The sequence below is a fragment of the Pogoniulus pusillus genome, chromosome 5 (genome assembly GCF_015220805.1).
Source record: "Pogoniulus pusillus isolate bPogPus1 chromosome 5, bPogPus1.pri, whole genome shotgun sequence".
Taxonomy (NCBI): Eukaryota; Metazoa; Chordata; class Aves; order Piciformes; family Lybiidae; genus Pogoniulus; species Pogoniulus pusillus.
Genome location: NC_087268.1, coordinates 32,994,437 through 33,017,327, shown reverse-complemented (window position 1 = coordinate 33,017,327; position 22,891 = coordinate 32,994,437). Strand labels below are relative to the sequence as shown.

Here is a 22,891-nt window from a genome sequence, read left to right as displayed (position 1 = left end):
ACCATAAGAACAAGCATGGTGCAGTTAAGCTTTGTTCATCGGCAGCTTGGCGAGAACACAAGCTAGCCTCACAACATTTGTGAGAACACAAACTAAGCTCTATTATTTCTTTCCCTTCCTCTTCTTCTAAGGTCAGCCAGGCCGCCCTGGTAGCCCCGGGTTGCCTGGCATGCCAGGTCGCAGCGTTAACATGGGCTACCTGCTGGTGAAGCACAGCCAATCCGATCAAGAGCCAATGTGCCCAGTCGGCATGAACAAACTCTGGAACGGATACAGCCTGCTGTACTTTGAAGGACAGGAGAAAGCACACAACCAGGATTTAGGTACGCACAGGTATCACTGACAACAGCCTATGTTCCAGCTCTCTGGCTGAAAAACAAACCCAAAAATAAGTAACTAGAAGTTGAAGAAAGCTGGAATTTCATCAAACATGGAAATCAGAAGATAAAGACTGTATGTCACAATGTCTGTATGACACAGACTGTCCCTGAGAATGCATCTGCAAGTTGTTAGTCTTGCAGAGGTGGTTCTGTAAAGCCAGTGAGTGTTGTTCTAGACTAGAGAGTTTCAGTGACACATACTTGGGAAGGAGCAGTGAACTGAAAATGTGCATTGTCTCCTGAGAGAATGATTGCCATAATTGCCTTTTTGTTTTTCAAATGTTAACAGGGCTGGCTGGTTCATGCTTGGCTCGCTTCAGTACTATGCCATTCCTCTACTGTAACCCTGGCGATATCTGTTACTATGCGAGTCGAAATGATAAATCCTACTGGCTCTCAACTACAGCACCTCTTCCAATGATGCCTGTGGCAGAAGATGACATTAAGCCATACATCAGTCGCTGTGCAGTTTGTGAGGCCCCAGCTGTGGCAATCGCCGTCCATAGCCAAGAAGCTTCTATTCCTCACTGCCCTGAAGGCTGGCGCAGTTTATGGATTGGATATTCCTTCCTTATGGTATTTGTTCTCTGTTTGTGTGGCACTGGGTTTTGAGTCTTAGATTCTAGGAAGGTGTCTGTTTTACCAATGTTTTTTGTCAGACTAGCCTCTGTAGTCTTTACTTTATGTACAAAATAATGCTTTGGAGCAGAGCATAGGGACAGCTGTGGATTAGCAAATAGTGCACTGAGGTGCAACAGCATTTTCCCAGCTAAAGATTGGGAGTTAGTTATGTACATCACTATTAGGAAGCTGATCTGGAGATAAAACCAACATTTTCCTTTTCTTTTGGAAAATTAACTTCATTGGTATTTGGTTGAAAATTCAGAATCCAAAATCTTTCACTTTGTCAGGAGAGAGAGAGAGACAACCTCTTGTTTTAAAATTGAAAATGTAATGTTGTATTTCTACTGGCCACGAGAGCTGAGCTATATATCCCAAGGCAGTATATGCCACAGCTTATAGGATTTCTTAGATCTTGTGATCTCACAAATAGGAAATGATATATTACCACAAACCTTAGCACTAGGTGTGCAATAGAAAACCTCCCAAAGAGCCTGGCCTAGTTTCCTTGCAAGACTGTACAGAGGGATCATGTAAGCACTGGAGGGATTAACATGATAAAGAGCAGATAGTGAATGTATTAGTGAATGATGTGACAGATACTCAATTTTTTTACTTGCTTGATGTACATGAGTCAAAACCTGCAACAGTATGCCATGTTATTAACTCATTAAAGACTGAACTGAGTGCTAAGCTAAAGAGGGTTGGGGGGGGAAATAACATTTTTCTGGCAGAAAATATCATAGAAGAACAACATCCAATCTTAATAACAAATACTTGTTTGTTAAAAGATTTTTTTCTTCCTCAGAAAATGTTAAAGGAAATCTGATTTTCTTCACTTAGGGAAAAACAAAAATGTTTTGAGAGGGTAGGCCTTATATCTGACCTTTTTGTTTTATTTCTCTAACAAACCCTGATACCAATCTCAGTTACTTCACAAGAATTCCAGGGATCAATTAAATGTTTGCAAAGAAGCCCTGTGTAAACACTAAGCATTGTTAAGAACAAAGCTGTCACCTTAGCAAGACTCTTTTGCCAGGGTAAAGTCTGCCAGCATCACAGAACATACAGTGAGAAGAGTTCACATTTTCCCTGCTAGCATTCAAAGCAAATTAAAAGTTTGGTGTACGCTTCCCATGCAACTATGGAAGAAGCACAGCACACTTGTAGTTTATCTTAGAGTACAGATTGGTTTACTTCCTTGGCTTAAATTTGTTACCCCCTTTCCTTGAAAGTCTCTTGTGGAGATTTTCAAGGCCTGTCTGGATGTGTTCCTCTGTGACCTGTGTTAGATAGTATTGTCTTGCTCTGGCAGGAGGGTTGGACTTGATGATCTCCTTGGGTCCCTTCCAGCCCCTAACTCCCTGTGATCCTTTAATAGGGAACAATCATACAGGGAGTCATCATGGACTTCTGCCTAAACAGCCATAGCAGACAGTAACATTTCATATAGCAAAGGCACTCCACTCTCCTGCATCCTAGAAAGGTGGCATGGCATAAGCACTGCAGCAAGACAAAGAGCCATGGCAAATATTAGAAGAGAGGTGATAGGCATGGAGCTAGTGCTTGCTCACAGAGCGCAGGAATGCCAGGGCTCATGCAGAGGCTGTCAAGTGGAGTCTGCTCTCAAGCTAGGGCTCAAACAGCACACACAGTTCTCTCAGCTCCAACTGCAAAGGCCTCAAAGCTACATGAGGAGCCATATGCTGCTGCTTACTACCTTTATTCTGGCAGAGAGTGATGGAATGGATTTGCCCCTAAACTTCACAGTTTAGTGAATTTTGCAACTTGGTAAGATGGCTGGCAAGTTGCAGCTTTGGGTTGGATGTTTTTCCGGGGGGAAGAAGATTTGTTGTTTGGGGTTTTTTGGGGGGAGGAGTGGGCTCGTTGGGGTTTTGCTCAATTCATTGTTTTTTGGTTGGTTTTTTTTAAAGCTTTCTAAAGCTCAGCAACATCTACCTCCAGCTAGAGATCAGAGTCCTTTGTTAAAAGGTGGCCACTTCTGTTACTCATTTATATGAACACAGTGGGCCTCTCACAGCATAAGCTAAGCCAGCTTGCACTTTCATGCTATGGTGTTTATTAAAATATAGGCAGGCAAGCATATTAACTGTGCCCAGACTTCTCTCTACATCTATCAACTTCATTTTCCAGCTGTTTTCTTTTACATTGCAAATTCCTTCAGGTTTTTAACAGAAAATTGAGCAGCTTCACTTGAAAATGTACAGTTCATAAAGGGCCAGCACGAATGCTTGCTTTGTTAGTGATGCCTTTGACAGCGTTCTTGTTTTTAAAGTTAAAAGTTTAGTGTAACACTGAGTTCATTCCCACAGTACGCATCAAAGGTAATAGTTGCGTGACTTACTGTTAAAGAACATGTCACAGAGGGAACTAGTTACTTCTGCAGAAGCTAATTTTGTTTCCACAGTGCTCCTCCTGTGCAATGAGGACTAAGACAAACTTCATAATTAAGGAAATTCAAGTTAGATGTATGGTGGAAAGTTCTGAGTGAGAGTAATCAAAACAGGAATATGCTGCCCAGAGAGTTTGTGGAAACTCCATCTTTGGAGGTATTAACAACTTGACAGTGCTCTGTCAACTTTTGAGTCAGCCCTGTTTTGAGCAGAGGACTGGCTGGAGTGACCTCCAGTGGGCTCTTCCCACCTAAATAATTCTTCAATTCTAAGACTTCCAACAGCAAAAATCTTAACTATAGAAAAGATATTTGTCAGAATGAGAGTTTAAAGTGGTATCAACATAAGAGCTAACTCCTTCATATAGCTAAAGCCTGGGGAAACCCTTAAGCCTTACAGAGCTGGAGGATTAGCTATGCTCTGGAGGTAAGAACTAAGAGCAATTCTCAGTAGTTTTTCTCTTTATCCATGTGTAAGTTTTTGACAGCATTGCCTGAGGTTGCACCCTGACTGCTGCTCTCCTTGTCTCGTTTAGCACACTGCTGCAGGTGATGAAGGTGGAGGACAGTCACTGGTTTCTCCTGGGAGCTGCCTGGAGGATTTCAGAGCGACTCCTTTCATCGAATGCAACGGTGCACGTGGAACCTGTCACTACTTCGCAAACAAATACAGCTTCTGGCTCACTACAATTGACCAGCCCTTCCAAAGCAAGCCCTCAGCAGACACGCTCAAGGCAGGACTCATCCGAAGCCACATCAGCAGATGTCAAGTCTGTATGAAAAATTTATAGAAGTCTTTCACAGTCTAAGGAACCTGCTTATCATCTGGTTCTTAGACAGCGAAACCTTCTAGTCGAATAAATCATGTTGGTGCTTTTTTTTTTAACTTATTACCTCAAAAGCTGAATGGAAAATCGAATTTTAAAAGTGTCTGTTAAAGCAACTGAAGTGTAACATGAATTAAGTCTAACTCACAGATCTAGTGCTGCGTTCTCCTACTCTATAGTGGTTTTGGCTACTCTGACGTTACGTCATTTGCCAAATGATGCAAATGCTCACAGCTTTGAAACACCACAGAAAAACTTCAACAATAAATGGGTACCTTGGCCAGATACCCACTGCATTTACTTCAGAGAACCAATGTATCTTTTCTATTTACTCTGTTTGTTACGAGATGAGCACTAACAGCTGCAGTTCCATAAATTAACACAGGGTGATCAGTGCTAAACTCTTGCAAAATCCTGAAAATATACTCTGGAAAGTGCCTGTGTCCAGCACAGAAGTCTAACTTTGATTTTAGTGTTTTAGGCTTCGACATTTCAAACACACCAATCTTTTCAGTGTATTTTTTTTTCCAAGCCTGGGCATGCTTTTAGCACTTAACCACTGGCAATAGCAGAAAAGCCCACAGGTCTCCCAATGATACTGACCACAAAATACAGCTCTTTTTGTCTTGGTTAGGCGACTATGAGATAATGGTCAGCGTTTTATTTTACAAGCTCGATGGTTCTTTTGTAGACACACTCCAGGCCAAAGGTCTCTTGCTCCACAGCAGTGACGCCAAGTGGCTTTAGCATTGCAGATTTTCCCCTCAGCAGCAAAGCCACTCATCACAAGCAGATTTTCACCATGTACTGCTGGAGCAGCTATTAGACACAAGGTAGATTTTGCAGTGGAGCATACTGCTCAATGATCTCAAAACAACGAACTTCCAGATCTGCCAGTTGCCTGTCTGAAGGAGGGCTGTCCTGGCAGCTGGGGACACGTGGCAAGAGTATGACCATCATCCCAATTCGCACACAGCCACCTCTGCAAAAGCAAAGGGGAAGGAGGCAAGACATTCATTTAACGCCATCTTTTCCCACAAAGAACCATGCTATTGCATGCCAGGCTTGATAAATAGATAGAAGGGCTAGTTCTTTCCTTCTGTAGGAAGAAGCAATTTAGCCCAAATTTGTTTGTCACTACTGCAAGACAAGGGGAGAAAGAAAGAATCATCTGCACATTTCCTATTCATATAGTCCAATTCTATACCTGAATGCTTAAAATTGAAACCAGACTTTTATAGTAATGACAGTTGATTTTTTTAACAGTTCACCTCACCCCTGCTTCAGGCACTTCTTGGCTTTTGTAATTACATTCCATCCTCACTGTATCATAAATAAACCCTGTTTTTTTTTCTACACCTCTATTTGTTGATGATTTCCATTTTGTAAAAGGGGATTGTCTATACAGTGCATGTGGACTGCTCTTGAGCGACTGAGTTTGCAGCTGAGATATTAGAAAAATCACTACCAGAAAGTTCCTTCCACTGAAATTCAAACTCTTCAACCAGGAATACACTTATTTCATTGCACTTCAAAAGATCCATGAGGGAAGCTGTGTTTCTAAAATGGCTTCTTTAGGCTGAACTACTGAAATACTATTTTATATGTTAGGAAGAGTGATTTAAGCCAATACATTGTGATGTTGCAGATTAAAGCAACATATTATTCACGCTCTACAAGAGTCAGGAAACCAATATTAACTAAACTTGACAAGCATTACCGCCTCAAAAAAATACAAACTATAAACTAAGTTGAAGTTCTGTGATTAAAACACTGCCTAACCTGGCTTAGTTTTATGTATAATTAGATATCACAGAATCACAGAGACATTCCGGTTGGAAAAGACCATTGGGATCACCAAGTCAAATTGATATCCTTACTCTACAAGATGCACCCTAAACCATATCCCCAAGCACCACATCTAAATGACTTTTAAACACGCCCATGGTTGGTGACTGAAACACCTCCCTGGTGCAGCCCATTCCAATGCCTGACCACTCTTTCTGTCAAAAAGTTTTCCTAATGTCCAGTCTAAACCTACCCAGTCACAGCTTGAGGCCATTCCCTCTTGTTCTATTACTATTTACCTGTGAGAAGAGACCAGCACCAACCTCCTCACAACATCCTTTCAGCTAACTGTAGGCAGCAATGAGGTCTCCTCTCAGCCTCCTCTTTTACAGACTAAACAGCCCCAGCTCCTTCAGTTGCTCCTCATAAGATTTATTCTCCAAGCCGTTTGCGAGCTTTGTTGCCCTCATCTGCACTCCAGCACCTCAACATCTCTCTAGTAATGAGGTGCCCAAAACTGAGTACAATACTCAAGGTGTGGCCTCACCAGAGCAGAGTACAAGGGGAACAATCACCTCCCTGCTCCTGCTGGACACAGCATTTCTAATACAAGCCAGGAGGCCATTAGTTTTCTGGGCCACCTGGACACACATTGCTTGCTCACATTGAATTGCTTGTCAATTAGAACCCCTAGGTCCCTTTCAGCTAGACAGCTTTCCAGCCACGCTTCCCCTGCCTGGAATGTTTATTGGGGTTGTTGTGACCCAAGTGCAGGATCTGGCATTTGGCCTTGTTGAAGCTCATGCCATTAGACTTGGATAGATTGGATCGACGGGCCAGTGTTAATGTACAATATGTACAGAATACGTACACAAACAGGGAAATTACCTGCCCTTGAAGGGTTCTCTGGCCATGCTGTAGCTCTTAAAAGATAGCCCTGAAACAAACTAGTCACACCAGCATTCATTTCAGCTAAATAAATGATTTTGAATTGGAAAAGTTGCAGCCAGCATGAGCCAGATCTATTCTGCATTTGCCAATTCTACTAAATTACAGGTGACAGTAGCAAACTTCCAAGAATCAGCAGTCACCTCTTCCCTGTGTTGCCAGCCAACAGTGGTTGTGGGATGGGCACACAGCTACCACCTGCAATTTTTACAGCAGACAAATCTGGCAACAGAGCACATTCAGCATTTAAAAATAGTTCACCTGGATCTTACAGACATCTGTAAAAATCAATGATGGCAACAACAGCAGCAAACTGTTTGAATTTTCATGGACAGTATAATGCCTTACCTTCCTGCACAGCTGATTTTTCTTCTTTTTTTGCATGTAAACCTTCAGCACATAGGTCTTCCTCCAACAGTTGCAGTGCTTCTTAATTTTGTCTTGCATAAACTGTTCTCAACAATTTGTTCAGTATGGTCATAGAATAGAATCATAGAACCAACCACGTTGGAAGAGACCTCCAAGATCATCCAGTCCAACCTAGCACCCAGCCCTGGCCAATCAACTAGACCATGGCACTAAGTGCCTCATCCAGGCTTCTATTGAATACCTCCAGGGATGGTGCCTCCACCACCTCCCTGGGCAGCCCATTCCAATGCCAATCACTCTCTCTGGCAAGAACTTCCTCCTAACATCCAGTCTATACTTCCCCCAGCACAACTTGAGACTGTGTCCCCTTGTTCTGTTGCTAGTCGCCTGGCAGAAGAGACCAACCCCCACCTGGCTACAACCTCCCTTCAGGTAGTTGTAGACAGCAATGAGGTCATCCCTGAGCCTTCTCCAGGCTGCACACCCCCACCTCCCTCAGCCTCTCCTCACAGGGCTGTGCTCTAGGCCCTTCACCAGCTTTGTCGCCCTTCTCTGGACACGTTCCAGTATCTCAACATCTCTCTTGAGTTGAGGAGCCCAGAACTGGACACAGTAGTGTCAGTGTACCAGTGTGGTATTGGCACAGTGTTGAGGTGAATGCACAGGCATGGTGCAGGAAAAAAACAAACACCAAACCACAAAATCCCACCAAGCTGCCAAGCAGATTTGAACTTCTGTACTCTGCCTGTGTACGTCATGTGCTTTGGATCTGTGTACTGACATCCTTGCTTCTCGAAAGCCTGCGCAATCGTTGTTTGAGAAGGGGAGGGAGCTCATGCATGCAAGCACGTGCCAGCCAGAGGGTTTCGCCAGGTGAGCTAACTCAGAGCACTGTATGCAGGGGAACTGACTTAGCTTCTTAGCTGCAAGTTTACATTCCCTCCTATGGAGAAAGGCAGAGAGTTAAGGTTGTTGAGCCTGGAGAAGAGAAGGCTCTGAGGAAACCTTGTTATGGCCTTTCAATATATAAAGGCAGCTTATAAGCAAGACAAAAAGAGACCTTTTACAGATGTCTGTATTGACAGGAAACAGAACAGCTGTTTTAAAACAAAAGAAGATAGATTTCAACAGGTTGCCCAGAAAAGCTGGGGATGCCACATCCCTACAAGTGTTCAAGGTCAGGTTGGACAGGAATTTGAGGTGTCTGACTTAGTGAAAGACACCCCTGCCCATGCCAGGGGCATTGCTGTAGATGATCTTTTAAGATCCCAACACAAACCATTCCTTGATTTGGCCATCCCAGGACCTACTTTCAAGAAATTAAAATATTTTTATACAAGAAAAAACAACTACAGCAAAACAAAACTATCTTTTTACTGAACTACATTACATCTAGCCTCAGATGTAAAAACTCTAAGTGTTTTGCCTGGGTCTGAAGCACAGGATTTGACTTGGTCAAAATGTGCTGTTTGTTTCTCACACTTGCGTTTTTGAAAGCACACTGAAGTATAACATGAAGTTGTGCCCAGAGAATGTAAAGATGTTATTCCCCCTTTGTGGGCAATAGTGCATCACTCTATCAGCACAGATAGAGCGAAGTCAGTATAGCAACATCAGTTGACACCAGTTCCTCAGAATGTATCAACTAGATCAGTCAAGTTCATTCACACCCTACCTGACTGGGCTTGCTCACAGCTGCTGGCAATAGAAAAATCAGCAAACAGCAAGTAGAAAACACAACCCTGCAATAGAAAGTATCAGATTGCTCCCAGAAGAGAGGCTGGGAGTCACTGTTTATGTGCTGATGGCACCCTGATGCAGTTAGCAGTAGCCCTTCTACCCCTGCACAAGCCAGCAACAGCCACGTGGAAGGCCAATAGCAATCTTGTTCCTGCACTATCAGTGCAAGGGGCAGGAAGCAGAATGGGGTCTTCCCAACTGGCCTGGCACAGATCCTCACCTGCTTGCCTTGCCATCCCTCCCCATCAGGGCACAGCCTGGCTCATGTGAGCCTGTAGCTCACATTCATGCAGCGTAGCAAAACATAAAATCGTTTTTATTTCACTGTTCAAACACTGCACATACTCCGGACAAACTTAACAGGGAGAGAGAAGGGAAAAATAAACACTTGTGAAACAAAGTTTCCCCCACGCAGGGCAGGGAAGGCAGAGCACCTGGGTCCCTGCTCTTGCCCTGCATTGCTAGTCCTGACAGTGAGGGGTTTCGCTTGGCCCCAGCAGCGCAGCCACCACCAGCCTGGCTCCAGGCTGCACACCAAGGTTGTTAAAGGGGAAAGCAATCTCACAGCAACAGAATGCTTGTTGCAGCCGGTGGGACGCATCAAACAGATTCACAGCGGAGCCACTGTTTAATGCCTGCACTAACAGAGCCGGCTGGACTAGTGGCCCAGCCTACAGCTGCTATGCTAAAAGTACATCTACTGCTAGATTGTGAGGCTGCTAAGACAACAAGAGCTACAAGTGTGCATCAGTACAGTTCCTGTGCTTCCAGTCCTTACCCTGCTGCTTCACCACTCCTCCCCATTAATAAGCCAAGCTGAATTGTTCTGGTAAAATGATACAGGACAGGGAGGGCTGGGATATCAGGATGCACTTCCTAAAGCATCATGTAAATTAATTAATGCATGTTAGGATACTTTAATGAGCACAAAAGCAGGTCATATTGTATGGCCCCTCTAAAAAAACAAACAAACAAATTTAAACAAAAAAACCTACACCAAACCAAACAAACATAAAAGACAAAAGCACCACTAAAGAGGAGAAACGACCAGTAGAATTCCAGTGCTGAGCATTGAATTGTGCTCTCTAGTAATGCTTGCAGACATGCATAGGCACTGCTGTAGGAGATAGAGCATCAAGACTGGCCTGTAAAAACAGAGCTTAGCTACCAAAAAAAAAAAAAAAAAAACTAAACTAAGAAAAATCAAACTCTGTGCCTTCAAGCAAATCTTGAAGGTTTCTGATCTGACTTCTGAAAGTAGTAAAGAAATGGGGGCTAGCAAGCATACTGAGCAACCCGGATCCTGACCTTTTGTCAGCCTCTTGGGTTCTGCTGTGCAACTCCAGGATTTCTCACTGGCTGGCAGAGTGCCAATTTGTCATAATCCAGACATTTCTCAAAGAACAATAGCCAGCAACACTAAAAAGGCACAAAGAACATGCCAGGAAGGGCTGTGCTATGGAGAAAAAGCGCAGCATGCGTGAGTGGCTCCCATGTCATCTCTTTCTGTGAAAATACACAAGTTGGAGCTTTAGGGAAGACTAAGAATCCCTTAAGATCCCATAATAATCAAATGCTGGTGCAACTGAATTGCAAATATTTATACCTTAAGAAGTGCTAGATAGCAAATTTACAAATATTTTCCCTTTCTAGATGAACATCCCCAAAGCATCTCCCAAAAGCCTGACGTTGCAACTAGTGCATGCTGGAGGTTCAGTTGTCAACAGATCCAGAAAGCCAATGGTGGATCTCTCACGCACATTGGCAGATCGGTTTGGTCACTAACAAGGCTGAGGTTGTAGTCTGTCTCTTCCCTGGCCTGAGGGAAGACTAGATACTGGTCTTGGAATTTTCTTAATAGCTACAAGGTTTTTACTTATGTACAGTTGTAGATAGCATAGAGCAGGTGCAGTTAAGTCTCTGACACACTGGCAGGTGTTAAACTGCAAACCCCTAAGAAATCCAAAAGTTAACAATCCTTAGTAGAGCCCCTAGCAGTAGGAGTCATGATTTTAAACCAAAGGAAGGTATGATTAGCCTAAATATAGGGAAGACATTTTTTATGATGAGGGCAGTGAAACATCAGAACTGCCTGCCTAGAGAGGTGACATTCCCAGAAGCATTCAAGGTCAGGTTGACAGGGCTCTGAGCAACCCAACGTAGTTGAAAACGTCCCTGCTCATTGCAGGGCAGGGTTGGACTAGATGATCTTTAAAGGTGCCTTCCCACACACACTATTCTATCATTCTGTGATTGAAGTGTACAGAAGATTTTCTCTTGAGATGTTCTTCTCTCCTACATATGTGCTGTGTATAAACTCAAAGGCAGAAAATAAAGCTAATACTCTGCAGCAAGATGCTCAAGATGACATAGCCGGGGAGAGGGAGGGGGAAGAGTCTTAAATATACTTACTATTCATGTAGGAATTGTCTCCCTGGGTACCATATATTATCATTTGGGTGGGACAGAGCATAGGAGTAACTGACTCTTTAGTTTTATGAAATTATGCCAGAAGCATCCATGGGAAGATGAAGGAGTTCCTACACAGCAACTTGTATAACTGAAAACATGAGGTGCATCCTTTGGGAGTTTGTTTGTCTGGGGGAGGATCTGGTTTCTCTTTTAGTGGTAGGAGGTGTTTTGTTTTGGGGTGGTTTTGTTTGTTTTTAAAACTAGCAATTTTTTGCTCTGGTTACAGTGTCTCAGTGCAAGCTCCTGGGTTACTGCATGCCTTCTTTGCAGCCAAGAGGGTTGAGAAACTCTAAGAGCATGAATATTAGTTCCTACATTTTAGTGCAGTTAGGAGAGGAAGCCTGTACCTCATTGGTGCTTCTTCATGTGTCTTTCTACTCCACAAAAGGCAGTTTCTCTTCCCCTCCTCTTGCATTACTCAGTTTCACATCAGAAATTGCCTGTTCTCACTTCCCTCCAGGTAGATGACAATGTCACACATAGCTGCTAAAAATCAAAGCCGCAGCTTTGCCTGGGCACAGCTCTGGAAGAGAGACGGAACACAGGTATTCAACATCAAGATATTCTATAGGCATCATATGGTGGCCTCCACAAAATGCAGAAAAAAATTAGAAAACCAATTCCTTCCTGAAAAGAAACCCAAACCAAAACCTCAACCATTTGGTATCCACATTAAAATAAATTACAGGGGTAAAATGAAAAAAAAGGAAAAAAAAAAAATCCTCCTGCAGCAAGAGCTGTGACACTGCCTGTTAATACGCAAAAGCCCAATGTAAAAGGAGAATTCACATTAATAAAGTCTCCAAATGAACAGTACATAACCAAAGTGATTTTAATAGTTCAATTTCTGACTCTTACACTGCCAAATATGACATAAAAAGACTGTCATTGATTTCTCAGCTACAAATATAAATTATACCTTGATTTTCTTTTTTTGTTTGTTTCCTCGAGAATAAAAAAGCATCGCGTGTTCAACCTTCCAAAGTTAGAGTCTCAAGGGGAAAGATAACAATCATGTGAAAGCTGTTGAGAGTACAGAAACAGATCATTTGCATGCAACATGAAATGGAGAGTTGTTAAAAAAGATAATCAGACTCCATCAAAACTGCTCAAATGATTGTCGCTAACAGCTGTACTAACACACCATTTGTCTTCAGAGCCCATGAAAACCGGTAAGTCTTCTTCCATCATTTCATTCACACTCCCATTTTCATACACAAAGCCTCCCAGAAACCTTTAAAAGGTCAGAAGATTTGTTTTGCTTTGTTTGGTTTTTTTTCCCACGCACACCATTTTAGTCTATTTATCCTTTGTCGTTTCCTTCCTGGTGAACTGTAAGCATTCGTTACTCCTCAGTTTGCTGGAGTGAACAAATGGCTCCCCTTTTCTAACGTCATGTAAATGGTTCAGGCACAGCAACCAGATTTTGTCCTTTTGGCTGGCTTGTAGTCTGTAATGTCTACAGTTTGCGAAGGCCCCTCAGCTTTCTGCCGTACAATTATTGGGACTACCATCTCAAACACTGTTTCAAAGAGGTAGTCCACCTTGTACCCCGTTTTTGCACTGGTCTCAAAGCACATCTTCTCAGCTGCTGGAACATCCTTCTCATCTATCATTTTGTATTTCAGTATCTTTTTATAGAGCGCAATCGCATCCTCTGAGCGGACTTGTTTTCGCACCTTTGAGCCGCAGCTAGCAACAGACTTCTCAGGTCTATTTTCATCTGGTGGTAAAGCACAGTCGTCGGTGAGGTCAACTTTATTTCCAACAATAGCAAAAATGCAGTCAGCACTCGCACTGTCTGTCAGTGACAAGAATCTTTCTTCCAGCTCTGTCAGGCTTTGGAGGCTGTTCACATCATACGTGAGGATCACAGCAGCTGCTCCTCTGCAGTACATAGATCCGAGACCATGAAATTGCTCCCGACCTGGCAAAGGTTTAAACACAACAGAAAGTTAGTGTGCTGGAAGCTACATTAACTGAGTAAAAGGAGTTTAAAGAATTTTAAGCCAATTTCCCAAGTTTGGATGAAGCAATGAAGGCAAAAATGTGTTATTTGTAGTATTTTCAATTTTCTTCCTTCAGCTTTTCCTTTTCCAACAGAGACACGGAATAGCCCAGCTCACTGCTGGTGAACGTGTAAAGATGAGTGTGCCAGTGAGCGTCACACAGCATTGGCAGTTGCAGAAATAAAGTGTTTGGGCTTTATTACATTTCATACTAGCTTGTGTCACAGTAGTAACTACCCTGCTTGCATCCACAGACAGCCCATTCCGTCTATTTATTTATAAACAGAAAATAAGTTCTCCTGTTTCAAATTCTGCTAGATTTTATTACACTTACGAATTCACTACACACTTCCAAGTACATGCAGTTCAAAAATCTGGATCAATGTCATTAGTTCATTTCTCCCTGGGTTTTGAAGGATTTCATAAGCAATTTAGTCCTATGCTACGTGCCCATAGTTCTCAGGTATGTTGGCTCCAGAGTAAAAGACTTGTTGCCCTTGATGCTGCTTCACAGAAGTTGCACTGACATGCATCTGTCCCACCGGAATTATTCATGTTTTTTTAGAGTCTTAAATGCACTCAATAAAGAGAACCCTAACTACATTCTAGGAGTAGAGTAGCTTAAGTTGACCTTCAGTCAAACAGTTAAAACATTTCTTCTTCCTGCTTGTATATTGTGCCAGCTGTAAAGATAAGCTTCATTCAAATTTCCAGAGCCGGCTGAGTCTAGTCTGGGTGACTTCCAAAGTGTGGGGGGGTGGGGAACACCCAAACCATCACATCCATTCAGTATCTACTATCACTTTCTACTACACCTTGATATTCTCTTTCAATTTTGTTTCTTGAAAGACAAAACTGACTTCTCTTTAAATTCTGAGAAGCAATTCAGTAGTTCCAAAGGACTAAGGGAAATTAGACAGAAGACAAGGAGTGTTCTCGCTTCCTAACAAGAACTCCAACTTTCCCCCAGTATCTGCTCCATGTAGAATTTGCTGCAGCACACTCACTCTACTCCTCAAAGCTTGGCTGAGAAAAAGATAAAACACACGAGTCAGCAGAGTCAGCCCTAGGTCACTACATAAGTATGAAAGTATATATATTTTTAAAATAACATAAAACCTCTTCTGAATATTTAAGCACCACCATCAAGTGGTTTTTTTTCAAGTCTCTTTGCACAGAGCCTCCGTTTATAGAAAATCTGGAAATGATTTGGTTACATTCATTTTCTGCACAATGCTACTGACCACCATGAGTTATAGCATCAGGAAATCCCTGTAAATGACTGTGAAATTGGAAAGGCAGAAGAAATTCATGATGAAAAATACAGGTCAGGGTGTACTGGGAAAACACATCTGCAAATGAACATTCATCCTGTATGAGTAACTTAGAGCCTGTCTCCAGTCAGGTACAGAAGGTAAAACGTATCCCTGAGTCAAGATCTTAAGTCCTTTGACAGACTTCTGGACTCTACTCCATGCTGGCCAGAAGACTGACAAAGTGTTTGTCATCAGTAAAACAAAACTGGGAAATGTCAAGCTAGAAGATGGAATCCAAAGTTCACCATACCTTTAACACTGAGTGAAAGTCTGGTAACTGACAGACAATTAGGTTTGAAAAGCTGCAGATTACACCATAAAGAGGTATAAATGGAAGCTGGTGAAGATTCTCAGAAGCATGCAAAACTTCTGCATGAGGACAAAAGTGTGTGATCTCTGAGGCTAGTGAATAACTGGGGGGGAAAGGACATAAACAGATGTCTTTAAATTCAGGCCCAATAGTAAGAAAGTAACCCAGGAACAATTATTTACTCTCCTCTCACATAACAGAGAAAATGAAGATTTCACCTAGAGAAGAATAATGTCTGTAGCTTAAAAACCTTCCTGCGCAGTGTATAATTGGCAATAAAAGTTACATGACATTGCAGAGATGAAAAGTTCAACAAATGGTGTTCAGAAAGGCATTAGGCAGCTTATGGACAATTGCTCCTGTGCAATTTTGTATAACCTCCAATTTTTCTTCCCCCAGCAAAAGAAATTCCTTAACCAATGATTTAGTAGGTAGGGAAAAAAAATATATGCTTTTGTGCAGGTATGCTGGGCAAGGGAGACTAGGATATAGAGGAGGGAAGAGGTCAGTGCTTTTACACTTTTTCCCTCCCACCTCACATTCAGAGTTGTGCCCTCGGCTGCACTGCAGCTGAGCCTTTAAAAGTCTCTTAATTTTGCAGCAGAAGTTTGTGCTGTGACCTACTTTGTTTTCATCTGAACCCTGATTATACTGTGGTCTAGAAACCACAATGGAACGTATATCCTCCTCCATACGCCCACTTCAGATGCCTAAGCCATAAAAATCCAGCCCCCAGAATCACTCATTGCAGGATCCAGAGTACTAGAACAAGACTATTACTTACTTTACACAATTTGTATGCTAATCTAATCTTGCCCCGCGTTAACGTAAACTATGACACTTTTACACTCTAACTACAAACTGGTTACTGCTACAACTACTACATTGTTGAAAGGGGGAAAGCAGCAGTAAGAAGAATTTACCCTACATAAGGGATTAATTATGACAGAGGAATTATTCCTCACCCACACATAGCACAATCCACATGAGGAAAAAAAATGCATATTTTATTCTCACAGCGCAGTTTCCTTGTACAAACCTCTTCTGGGGCTTAAAGGCTGGAAAGACCCTAGATGTAGGAAAAAGAACCCCAAAACTACACAAGGTATTTAAAAATGTTACCTGTCTCCAAGATGTCAGGCAAAATTCTGTCAGGTATTACAGTGAACAACTTGATGCAGGAGAACAGCCAGTCCCTTCTTACAGCAAGTTATTCCTTTTCTGGACCCACCTGGTCCCACTCCAACCATGTAGCTTTTCACACAATTAGGTAAATTAATCCCAAATCCAAGAATTAAACAATTCCCCCCCCTTCAAAAAAAAACAAAGGGAAGAGTGACAGAGCTATCAAATAATTGGCAATCAAAGGAATTGCAAGAGGAACCAAATGAAATACAAAGACAAAACATCAGGGAAATGTCATTACACCAAGTCATAGAATCATAGAATCACAGAATCAACCAGGTTGGAAGAGACCTCCAAAATCATCCAGTCCAACCTAGCACCCAGCCCTAGCCAGTTATCTAGACCATGGCACTGAGTGCCTCAGCCAGGCTTTTATTGAATACCTCCAGGGATGGTGCCTCCACCACCTCCCTGGGCAGCCCATTCCAATGCCAATCACTCTCTCTGGCAAGAACTTTCTCCTAACATCCAGCCTAGACCTACCCCAGCACAACTTGAGACTGTGTCCCCTTGTTCTGGTTGTCTGGGAGAAGAGACCAACCCCCACCTGGCTGCAGCCTCCCTTCAGGTAGTTGTAGACAGCAATGAGGTCCCCCCTGAGCCTCCTCTTCTCCAGGCTAAACAACCCCAGCTCCCTCAGCCTCTCCTCATAGGGTTTGTGTTCCAGGCCCCTCACCAGCTCTGTTGCCCTTCTCTGGACACGTTCCAGCACCTCAACATCTCTCTTGAACTGAGGGGCCCAGAACTGGGCACAGCACTCAGTGACTAAACTCACATTTTATTTTTCAGTCCATCTTTACATTTTGCCCTGTTTATAGCAGCTTGACAAGCCGGTGCCATGCCACTACCTCCAACACCATTCGCTCCTCAGAGGCTCTTCCAGCAGCCATACGAAACCCACTGTTGTAGACCCACTCAAGAGTCCACTCTGCAGCTGTGTGGCCAACAAGTGTTTTCCAAGTCCTGTGATGGTTCTTATAAACGAATCTACGACTTCACAGGCAAATGGACCTCAACAACATAAAGGCTGTAAGAAACCCAAGAGAGAAAGAGGAGAAAAGCAGATAGACCTTGCAAGAGGCCAACCTAATAATGGGACAAGGCCCAAATTTAAGACCTAGGCAGCCCATGTGAACACTGGATGGGACCACAGCCTGACCAAGGGTCCTCTTTCCCGCCACAATGTGTGATCCACTGACTGCAACAGCACTAGCCACTGCCCCAGTCACTTTCCTGGAGCTCTCCTCCTGCCCGTAGTTCCCAAGGGTGCCATACAAAGCAGCCTGTGAACATTTCTGTTGATGTTTACAAGAACAAAATATTTCCCCCAGACAGATTTGAATCTTCCTTACCTATAAGCTCTTCAAAAGCTTTCACAACTTCTTAAGCAGCATAACTTCACACACACATACTCTTTCAAGAAATACTCTACCTGAAGAACAAGTTTTAAATCTCTCAGCATTGAGCACATACAAGAATGCAAAACAGACTGTCACTTTAAGTCTTGAAGGAATAAAACATCACAAATGTGTGTGCTACAAAGGTCTTCCAGAAAGTACTGCAAAAAGTAATCTTGTTACGGTGATAATGCAAGTCTGAGCAGGGTCCTAAATTCTGAGTTCTTGAAATAAATAGGTTATGTGGGAAAGTGCATGAAGGAAAGTGATAAAAGCACACTAAGACTGCATTAAAAAGTGAGCAGGAGTACTTAGGCTATAAACTAGGCATCTTCCAAGGATTTTAACTGTCATTTAAACTGGACTGTAATCTGAACAATATATAGAGAAATGAACACAAGCACAAGATATCAGCTGGGCCTTGCCCTTCAAATTCTTTCTCCTTTATAAGAGAGTCTGAACTTGAGTGCACAGGAACAGAGATAGGAACTGTGCCCTTAGGAAAGAGCAAAAACAGGAAAGGAAAGAGAAAGTAAGAAACTCATGACACAGCACAGAAATAAATATTAGAAAGAAATGTGAGATTCAGCTGCAGTGGATGAAGGTTCAAAGGGTGACCCTGATGCTCTTCAGTTACCCCAGTGGGAACATGCATGTGACCATCAGAGTAGACAAAGAAGCTCCTTTTTAAGGAACAGCATTTCCTTCTGTTTGCAGATAAAGCAGCAAAGTTGTGATCCTTTAAAGGACATTAGGGGGAGATAATTTTGCTAGGAACTGAGACTTCTGCTTGTGCACCAAGATACATAATGACTATCAAAGAACAAACAATAAAGGTCCCTGAAAGTCCCCTGCCCACACGTGCATCAGGCTGTCAAGTTTTGGTAACTGATGAACTCAAGGTTCTTCACTACTTTGGTCAAGATTGATATTTATTCCTCCTAGGTGACTTTACCACATTATCCTTGAAGTCAGGAGCTTTATTGGGAACACAACTATGTCTGTGGGTTACTTGGGAATAAAAATAACGCTCTCCATCCCAAATTATTAACATGGAGGATGACAGTAGGAATTAAAGGAAACAAATGAGTCAGAAAGCACTGGGGAGCTCAATTTTTACATATTCAGGAGCCTTCTATCTGATTTCCCCAGTCCACTAGAAAAAGGCCAACATTTGGTTTTCCTGCAAGACAAAATTCCCAATAGAAAAAGAATCTGAGAGAGGATTAAAACCCAAACAACAAACAAAAAAACCCACCCCACACAACAAACACAAACAAAACAATCAAAACAACCCAAACCAGCCAGAACATCACACCACATCCACCAACTCCCAAAAAACTCAACCACTGAAACAAAGCTGAGCAACTAGAAAATTCATTTAAGCTTTACCTTTACCTAGCATTACACATTTGCAATGCTACATTATAGAATATTCTTGTGTATATTGAACTTTCCTAATACAACAGACCTCTAGCACTGCTAAAAGTCAAGACAGTATCAATTTTGTTTACCCTCATTACTTAGATATGAATCAACATTCAAGGCATGAGCTTGAGTCCTATTTTAGGAACTTCTATTTAAGTTATTAAATTAGATATGGATATCTTTGACGAATCAGAACATAATACAAACATAGGAAAGTACTCATCTTAATCCCCAAAGGGCCTCACTTTCATGTTACAAAGTAGAAAGGGCTACACATGGAAGAAGAATATAACAGCCACATGGGTTAAAAGAACAACAGACAAAGGAATCTTTTGTAATCAAGCTCTTCAATGAAAAAGATATCAAAAACAGTCAGTCAAGAAGCTGGACTCCATGTAACATCTGAGTGGGATGAGCTTACTCCATTTTTAAATGCAATTCACTCTCAATTCCTAATTGTTTCTACCTTGTAACAAAGATTCATAATTATGAAAGAGGCCATTTCTTCCTCTAAATCCATGTACCTTGCCCAAGTGAGCAAATAATTTGAGTTTTGAAGGAGTCTGAAGTTTCCAAGACAACTGAAATGTCCCCACTCAATGAACGTGAATCAGTTTGGACTTGTAAAGCTCATTCTGTGAAGCTGCAGCTCAGTGTGAGCAAGTAACATGAGCAATCGTTCCTTTCTCACATAGGCAAATGAGAAATCATGATCAAAGTGAGCCCCATCCTTCAGTCACCTTTAATTATCATACTAGAAATATCACACCCTCACTAACAAGCATTACACTTGGACACAAAAATCCATGGCTAGAAAGACTGAACTTATCCACTGCATAATCATGGTCTATGAATTACTTAAATCCTCGTAAAAAATGGGGGTTATTCAAAATCACTTTTACAGTAGAAGCAATTAACACAACTTCAGTAAGGGATCACAATATTCAAAAGGTGCAAGTCTTAAAGTCAGAGCAGTGTGTGATGTATTGAAACTGACTGCCACAGACAAAAGAGCCTTACAAAACTGTAAACGGTGAAGGAGATGTTTTCTAACACTCTTCATGACATTTGGATACAAGGAAGATCACAAGAGTGCAGTGTGCTGCTATACAAGAGAATGTGACATTGTTTTCCTGATTTGGAAATGCCATTATATTATACCACTATAATCCAGTCCCCAGCAAATTAACATATAGAAATCTTATACAATCTACTGGTTGATTATAGAATAGAATTCAACCAAATACTTAAAACATTCCACTCAACAGATCTGACTTAACAGGTTAAGTTACTTGAGAAAATTCCAACTGGCTAACTGGAGGCAGAGAAAGGTTCTGATGAAATTGGAAATGTCTTGGCACTCTAATTCCAAATGTATGAGCTGTGGTACCACAGGATGGCTTTTATCCTGATAGATTAAAAAGAAATATTGAAGACAAATTTCTTTTTTTTTTTAATACCTACTAAACTATTGTCAGTGATCCAACTGTGTCTATGAAAGAAACATCACAAAATATATGTAAACTCTGTTTTTGGGGAACCTAAAGTTTGACAGAAATCAAAAAGAGGAAAACTACACTGCAATAAACGACTGAAGGGACATCTGAAAGGACAAAATCCTAAACAAAATGTTAAAAGAGATCATAAATCTTTTAATTTTAGAGGACAACCACTTGTCCTCTACAAACTTATGCTGGAATATTTAACAGATACTTATGCATACTCCATGAAATATAAGAAGGAGCTAGACGGCATACAGGGAAAACTGGATGAGACAATTAGCATTACCACATGGCAAGGCCCTACTGAGGACTCTGTCTCCAAAGTAAAATGGAAGGGAAGAAGTAAAACTCTTCCTCATTTCCACTCCTTTAAGTAACACAACCAACATTCTTTCAGGCATCTAAATTAGCTATTAACATCCTGCCAAGAGAAGACAACTACGTCCTGGAAGGCTAGTCTACACCAGCAACTACTGGTGTGCCTTATGAAAAGAGACCCACTTCTACCTCCTCTGCTTTAGATAAGGGCACTGAACCCACAAATCATTTATTTCTGCCCCCTACTACTTTCACACAAAAACCAAACAAAACTAGACATGGAAACACACACAGAAAGTAGGCCAAAAATGGGGAAAAAAATGTATGTTTTTTAAAAGCATAGAGATGAACTACAGAGAAAAAACTCAGAATCCCTACAATCAAAATGAATCACTAGAAGGAATCGGAAATTAAACAAACAAAAAAACCCCAACATTATTAAAGGGCCATCTATTTACTGCAAATGGAAATTCCACTACACTCTATGCCTAAAAACAGTAATGCATTTAATTTAAAAATAACTACACCCATATTTCTTTCAACTTACTTCTTTCCCCTCCCCTTTAAGTGTAATAACTGAAGTAAAAATAACCCATACACCATATAAGGTTTGCAGGACATGTTTCACCAGAGACCAACAAACATGAAGTAAAAGATTCTGCCCTAAAATTCTAGCCACTTTACCTACCTCCTGAAATATGAGCATTCCCTTAAGAGGATGAACATCTTTTCCCATATTAATACTCTCTGTATTTCCTTACAGGCTCATGCTTATTCTCAGTTTACAACCTTTTCAAAAGGAAAGTTACCTTAACAGCCAACTAAAATAAATGACAGCAGCAACTACTAATAATTTGCTTCTCCTTTTATGGTTTTCATCAGTAAAAAATCACTCATTATTTTATTTTGTCTGTGTTCCCTTTTTAATTTTTTGCTATATTCACCCAGAGGGATTATAGCAAAACCCATTCAAGACAGCCATGACCAGCTGGGAGAACAACTCCCATCATGACCACATCCTTTCCGAGAACAGCTTTTCCTCATCACACTTGAACTATACCAATAGGTCAAGCGGTTTCAACTGACCCTTTAATTGCTATTAAAACACCAATTCAATTAACATTCCAAAAGCAACACTTTGGTGCAACTCACATAAAACAATTCTTCCAAAGAAGTTCATTTAAATGGGTCTTTTATTGTTACGACAAAGAGCCTGCTGAGAAGTTACGCAAGAGTAATGCCAGTGTGGTGTACTGCACATCACATGCCAAACTCTTGCAAGACATGGTTAATGACCTACAGGATCATCTGAGTTTTACGGGAAGAAGATGGGCTTGTGGTGATATATTTTTCTGTAGTCAAAGGCTACACAAAGCCCTGTTTAATAGAATTGGCAAAATAGAAAAGAGTGGGAGTTTTTACTATACGTCCCTTTTATTTCATGCAACACCAAGGTTCTTTTTCTAGGCATGTGCAGGTAAAAGCTTTGAAATCAATTTCTAGTCTCAACACTTTTCCAATGTGCTGAAGAAATGACTCAAAAGAGATGCAGCCTTAACGAACTTGCAACTGAAACCCACATAACATTTTGCTGCTGACAGCAGTGCGACAGTTTCACAAAGAAATGTTCTTTTAAATTAAAAACTTCACTTTCTAAAGACGGCTAAAAAATTTACAGTAGATGCCTAGCAGTTTATGCTGGTGCTGATCACCCTGTTGTTAGACCGTGCAGAGCATGCTGAGTCACAGAGGTATCCATAAAAGCCGATTACTACAGATTAAACGCTCTCACCCATATCTCAAACTTGCCTCCCTCGGTCATCATGTCAAATCCTGTACTATGCCATCATGAACTAGTTTAAAGAGTT

The 22,891-nt window shown here is 41.6% G+C and overlaps 2 protein-coding genes across 2 annotated transcripts in view; one reads left to right on the top strand and one right to left on the bottom strand.

Moving 5' to 3' along the window:
- COL4A2 (collagen type IV alpha 2 chain) overlaps positions 1 to 5,599 on the top strand; it is a 164,089-nt gene extending 158,490 nt beyond the window's left edge. The window contains exons 46-48 of the mRNA XM_064143763.1: positions 132 to 323; positions 670 to 956; positions 3,951 to 5,599. Of these exons, the coding sequence (XP_063999833.1) occupies positions 132 to 323; positions 670 to 956; positions 3,951 to 4,205 (734 nt within the window). The 3' untranslated portion in view covers positions 4,206 to 5,599. The remainder of the gene's footprint in view (positions 1 to 131; positions 324 to 669; positions 957 to 3,950) is intronic.
- Positions 5,600 to 12,365: 6,766 nt separating this feature from the next.
- RAB20 (RAB20, member RAS oncogene family) overlaps positions 12,366 to 22,891 on the bottom strand; it is a 29,992-nt gene continuing 19,466 nt past the window's right edge. Inside the window, exon 2 of the mRNA XM_064144034.1 lies at positions 12,366 to 13,485. Within this exon, the coding sequence (XP_064000104.1) occupies positions 12,965 to 13,485 (521 nt within the window). The 3' untranslated portion in view covers positions 12,366 to 12,964. The remainder of the gene's footprint in view (positions 13,486 to 22,891) is intronic.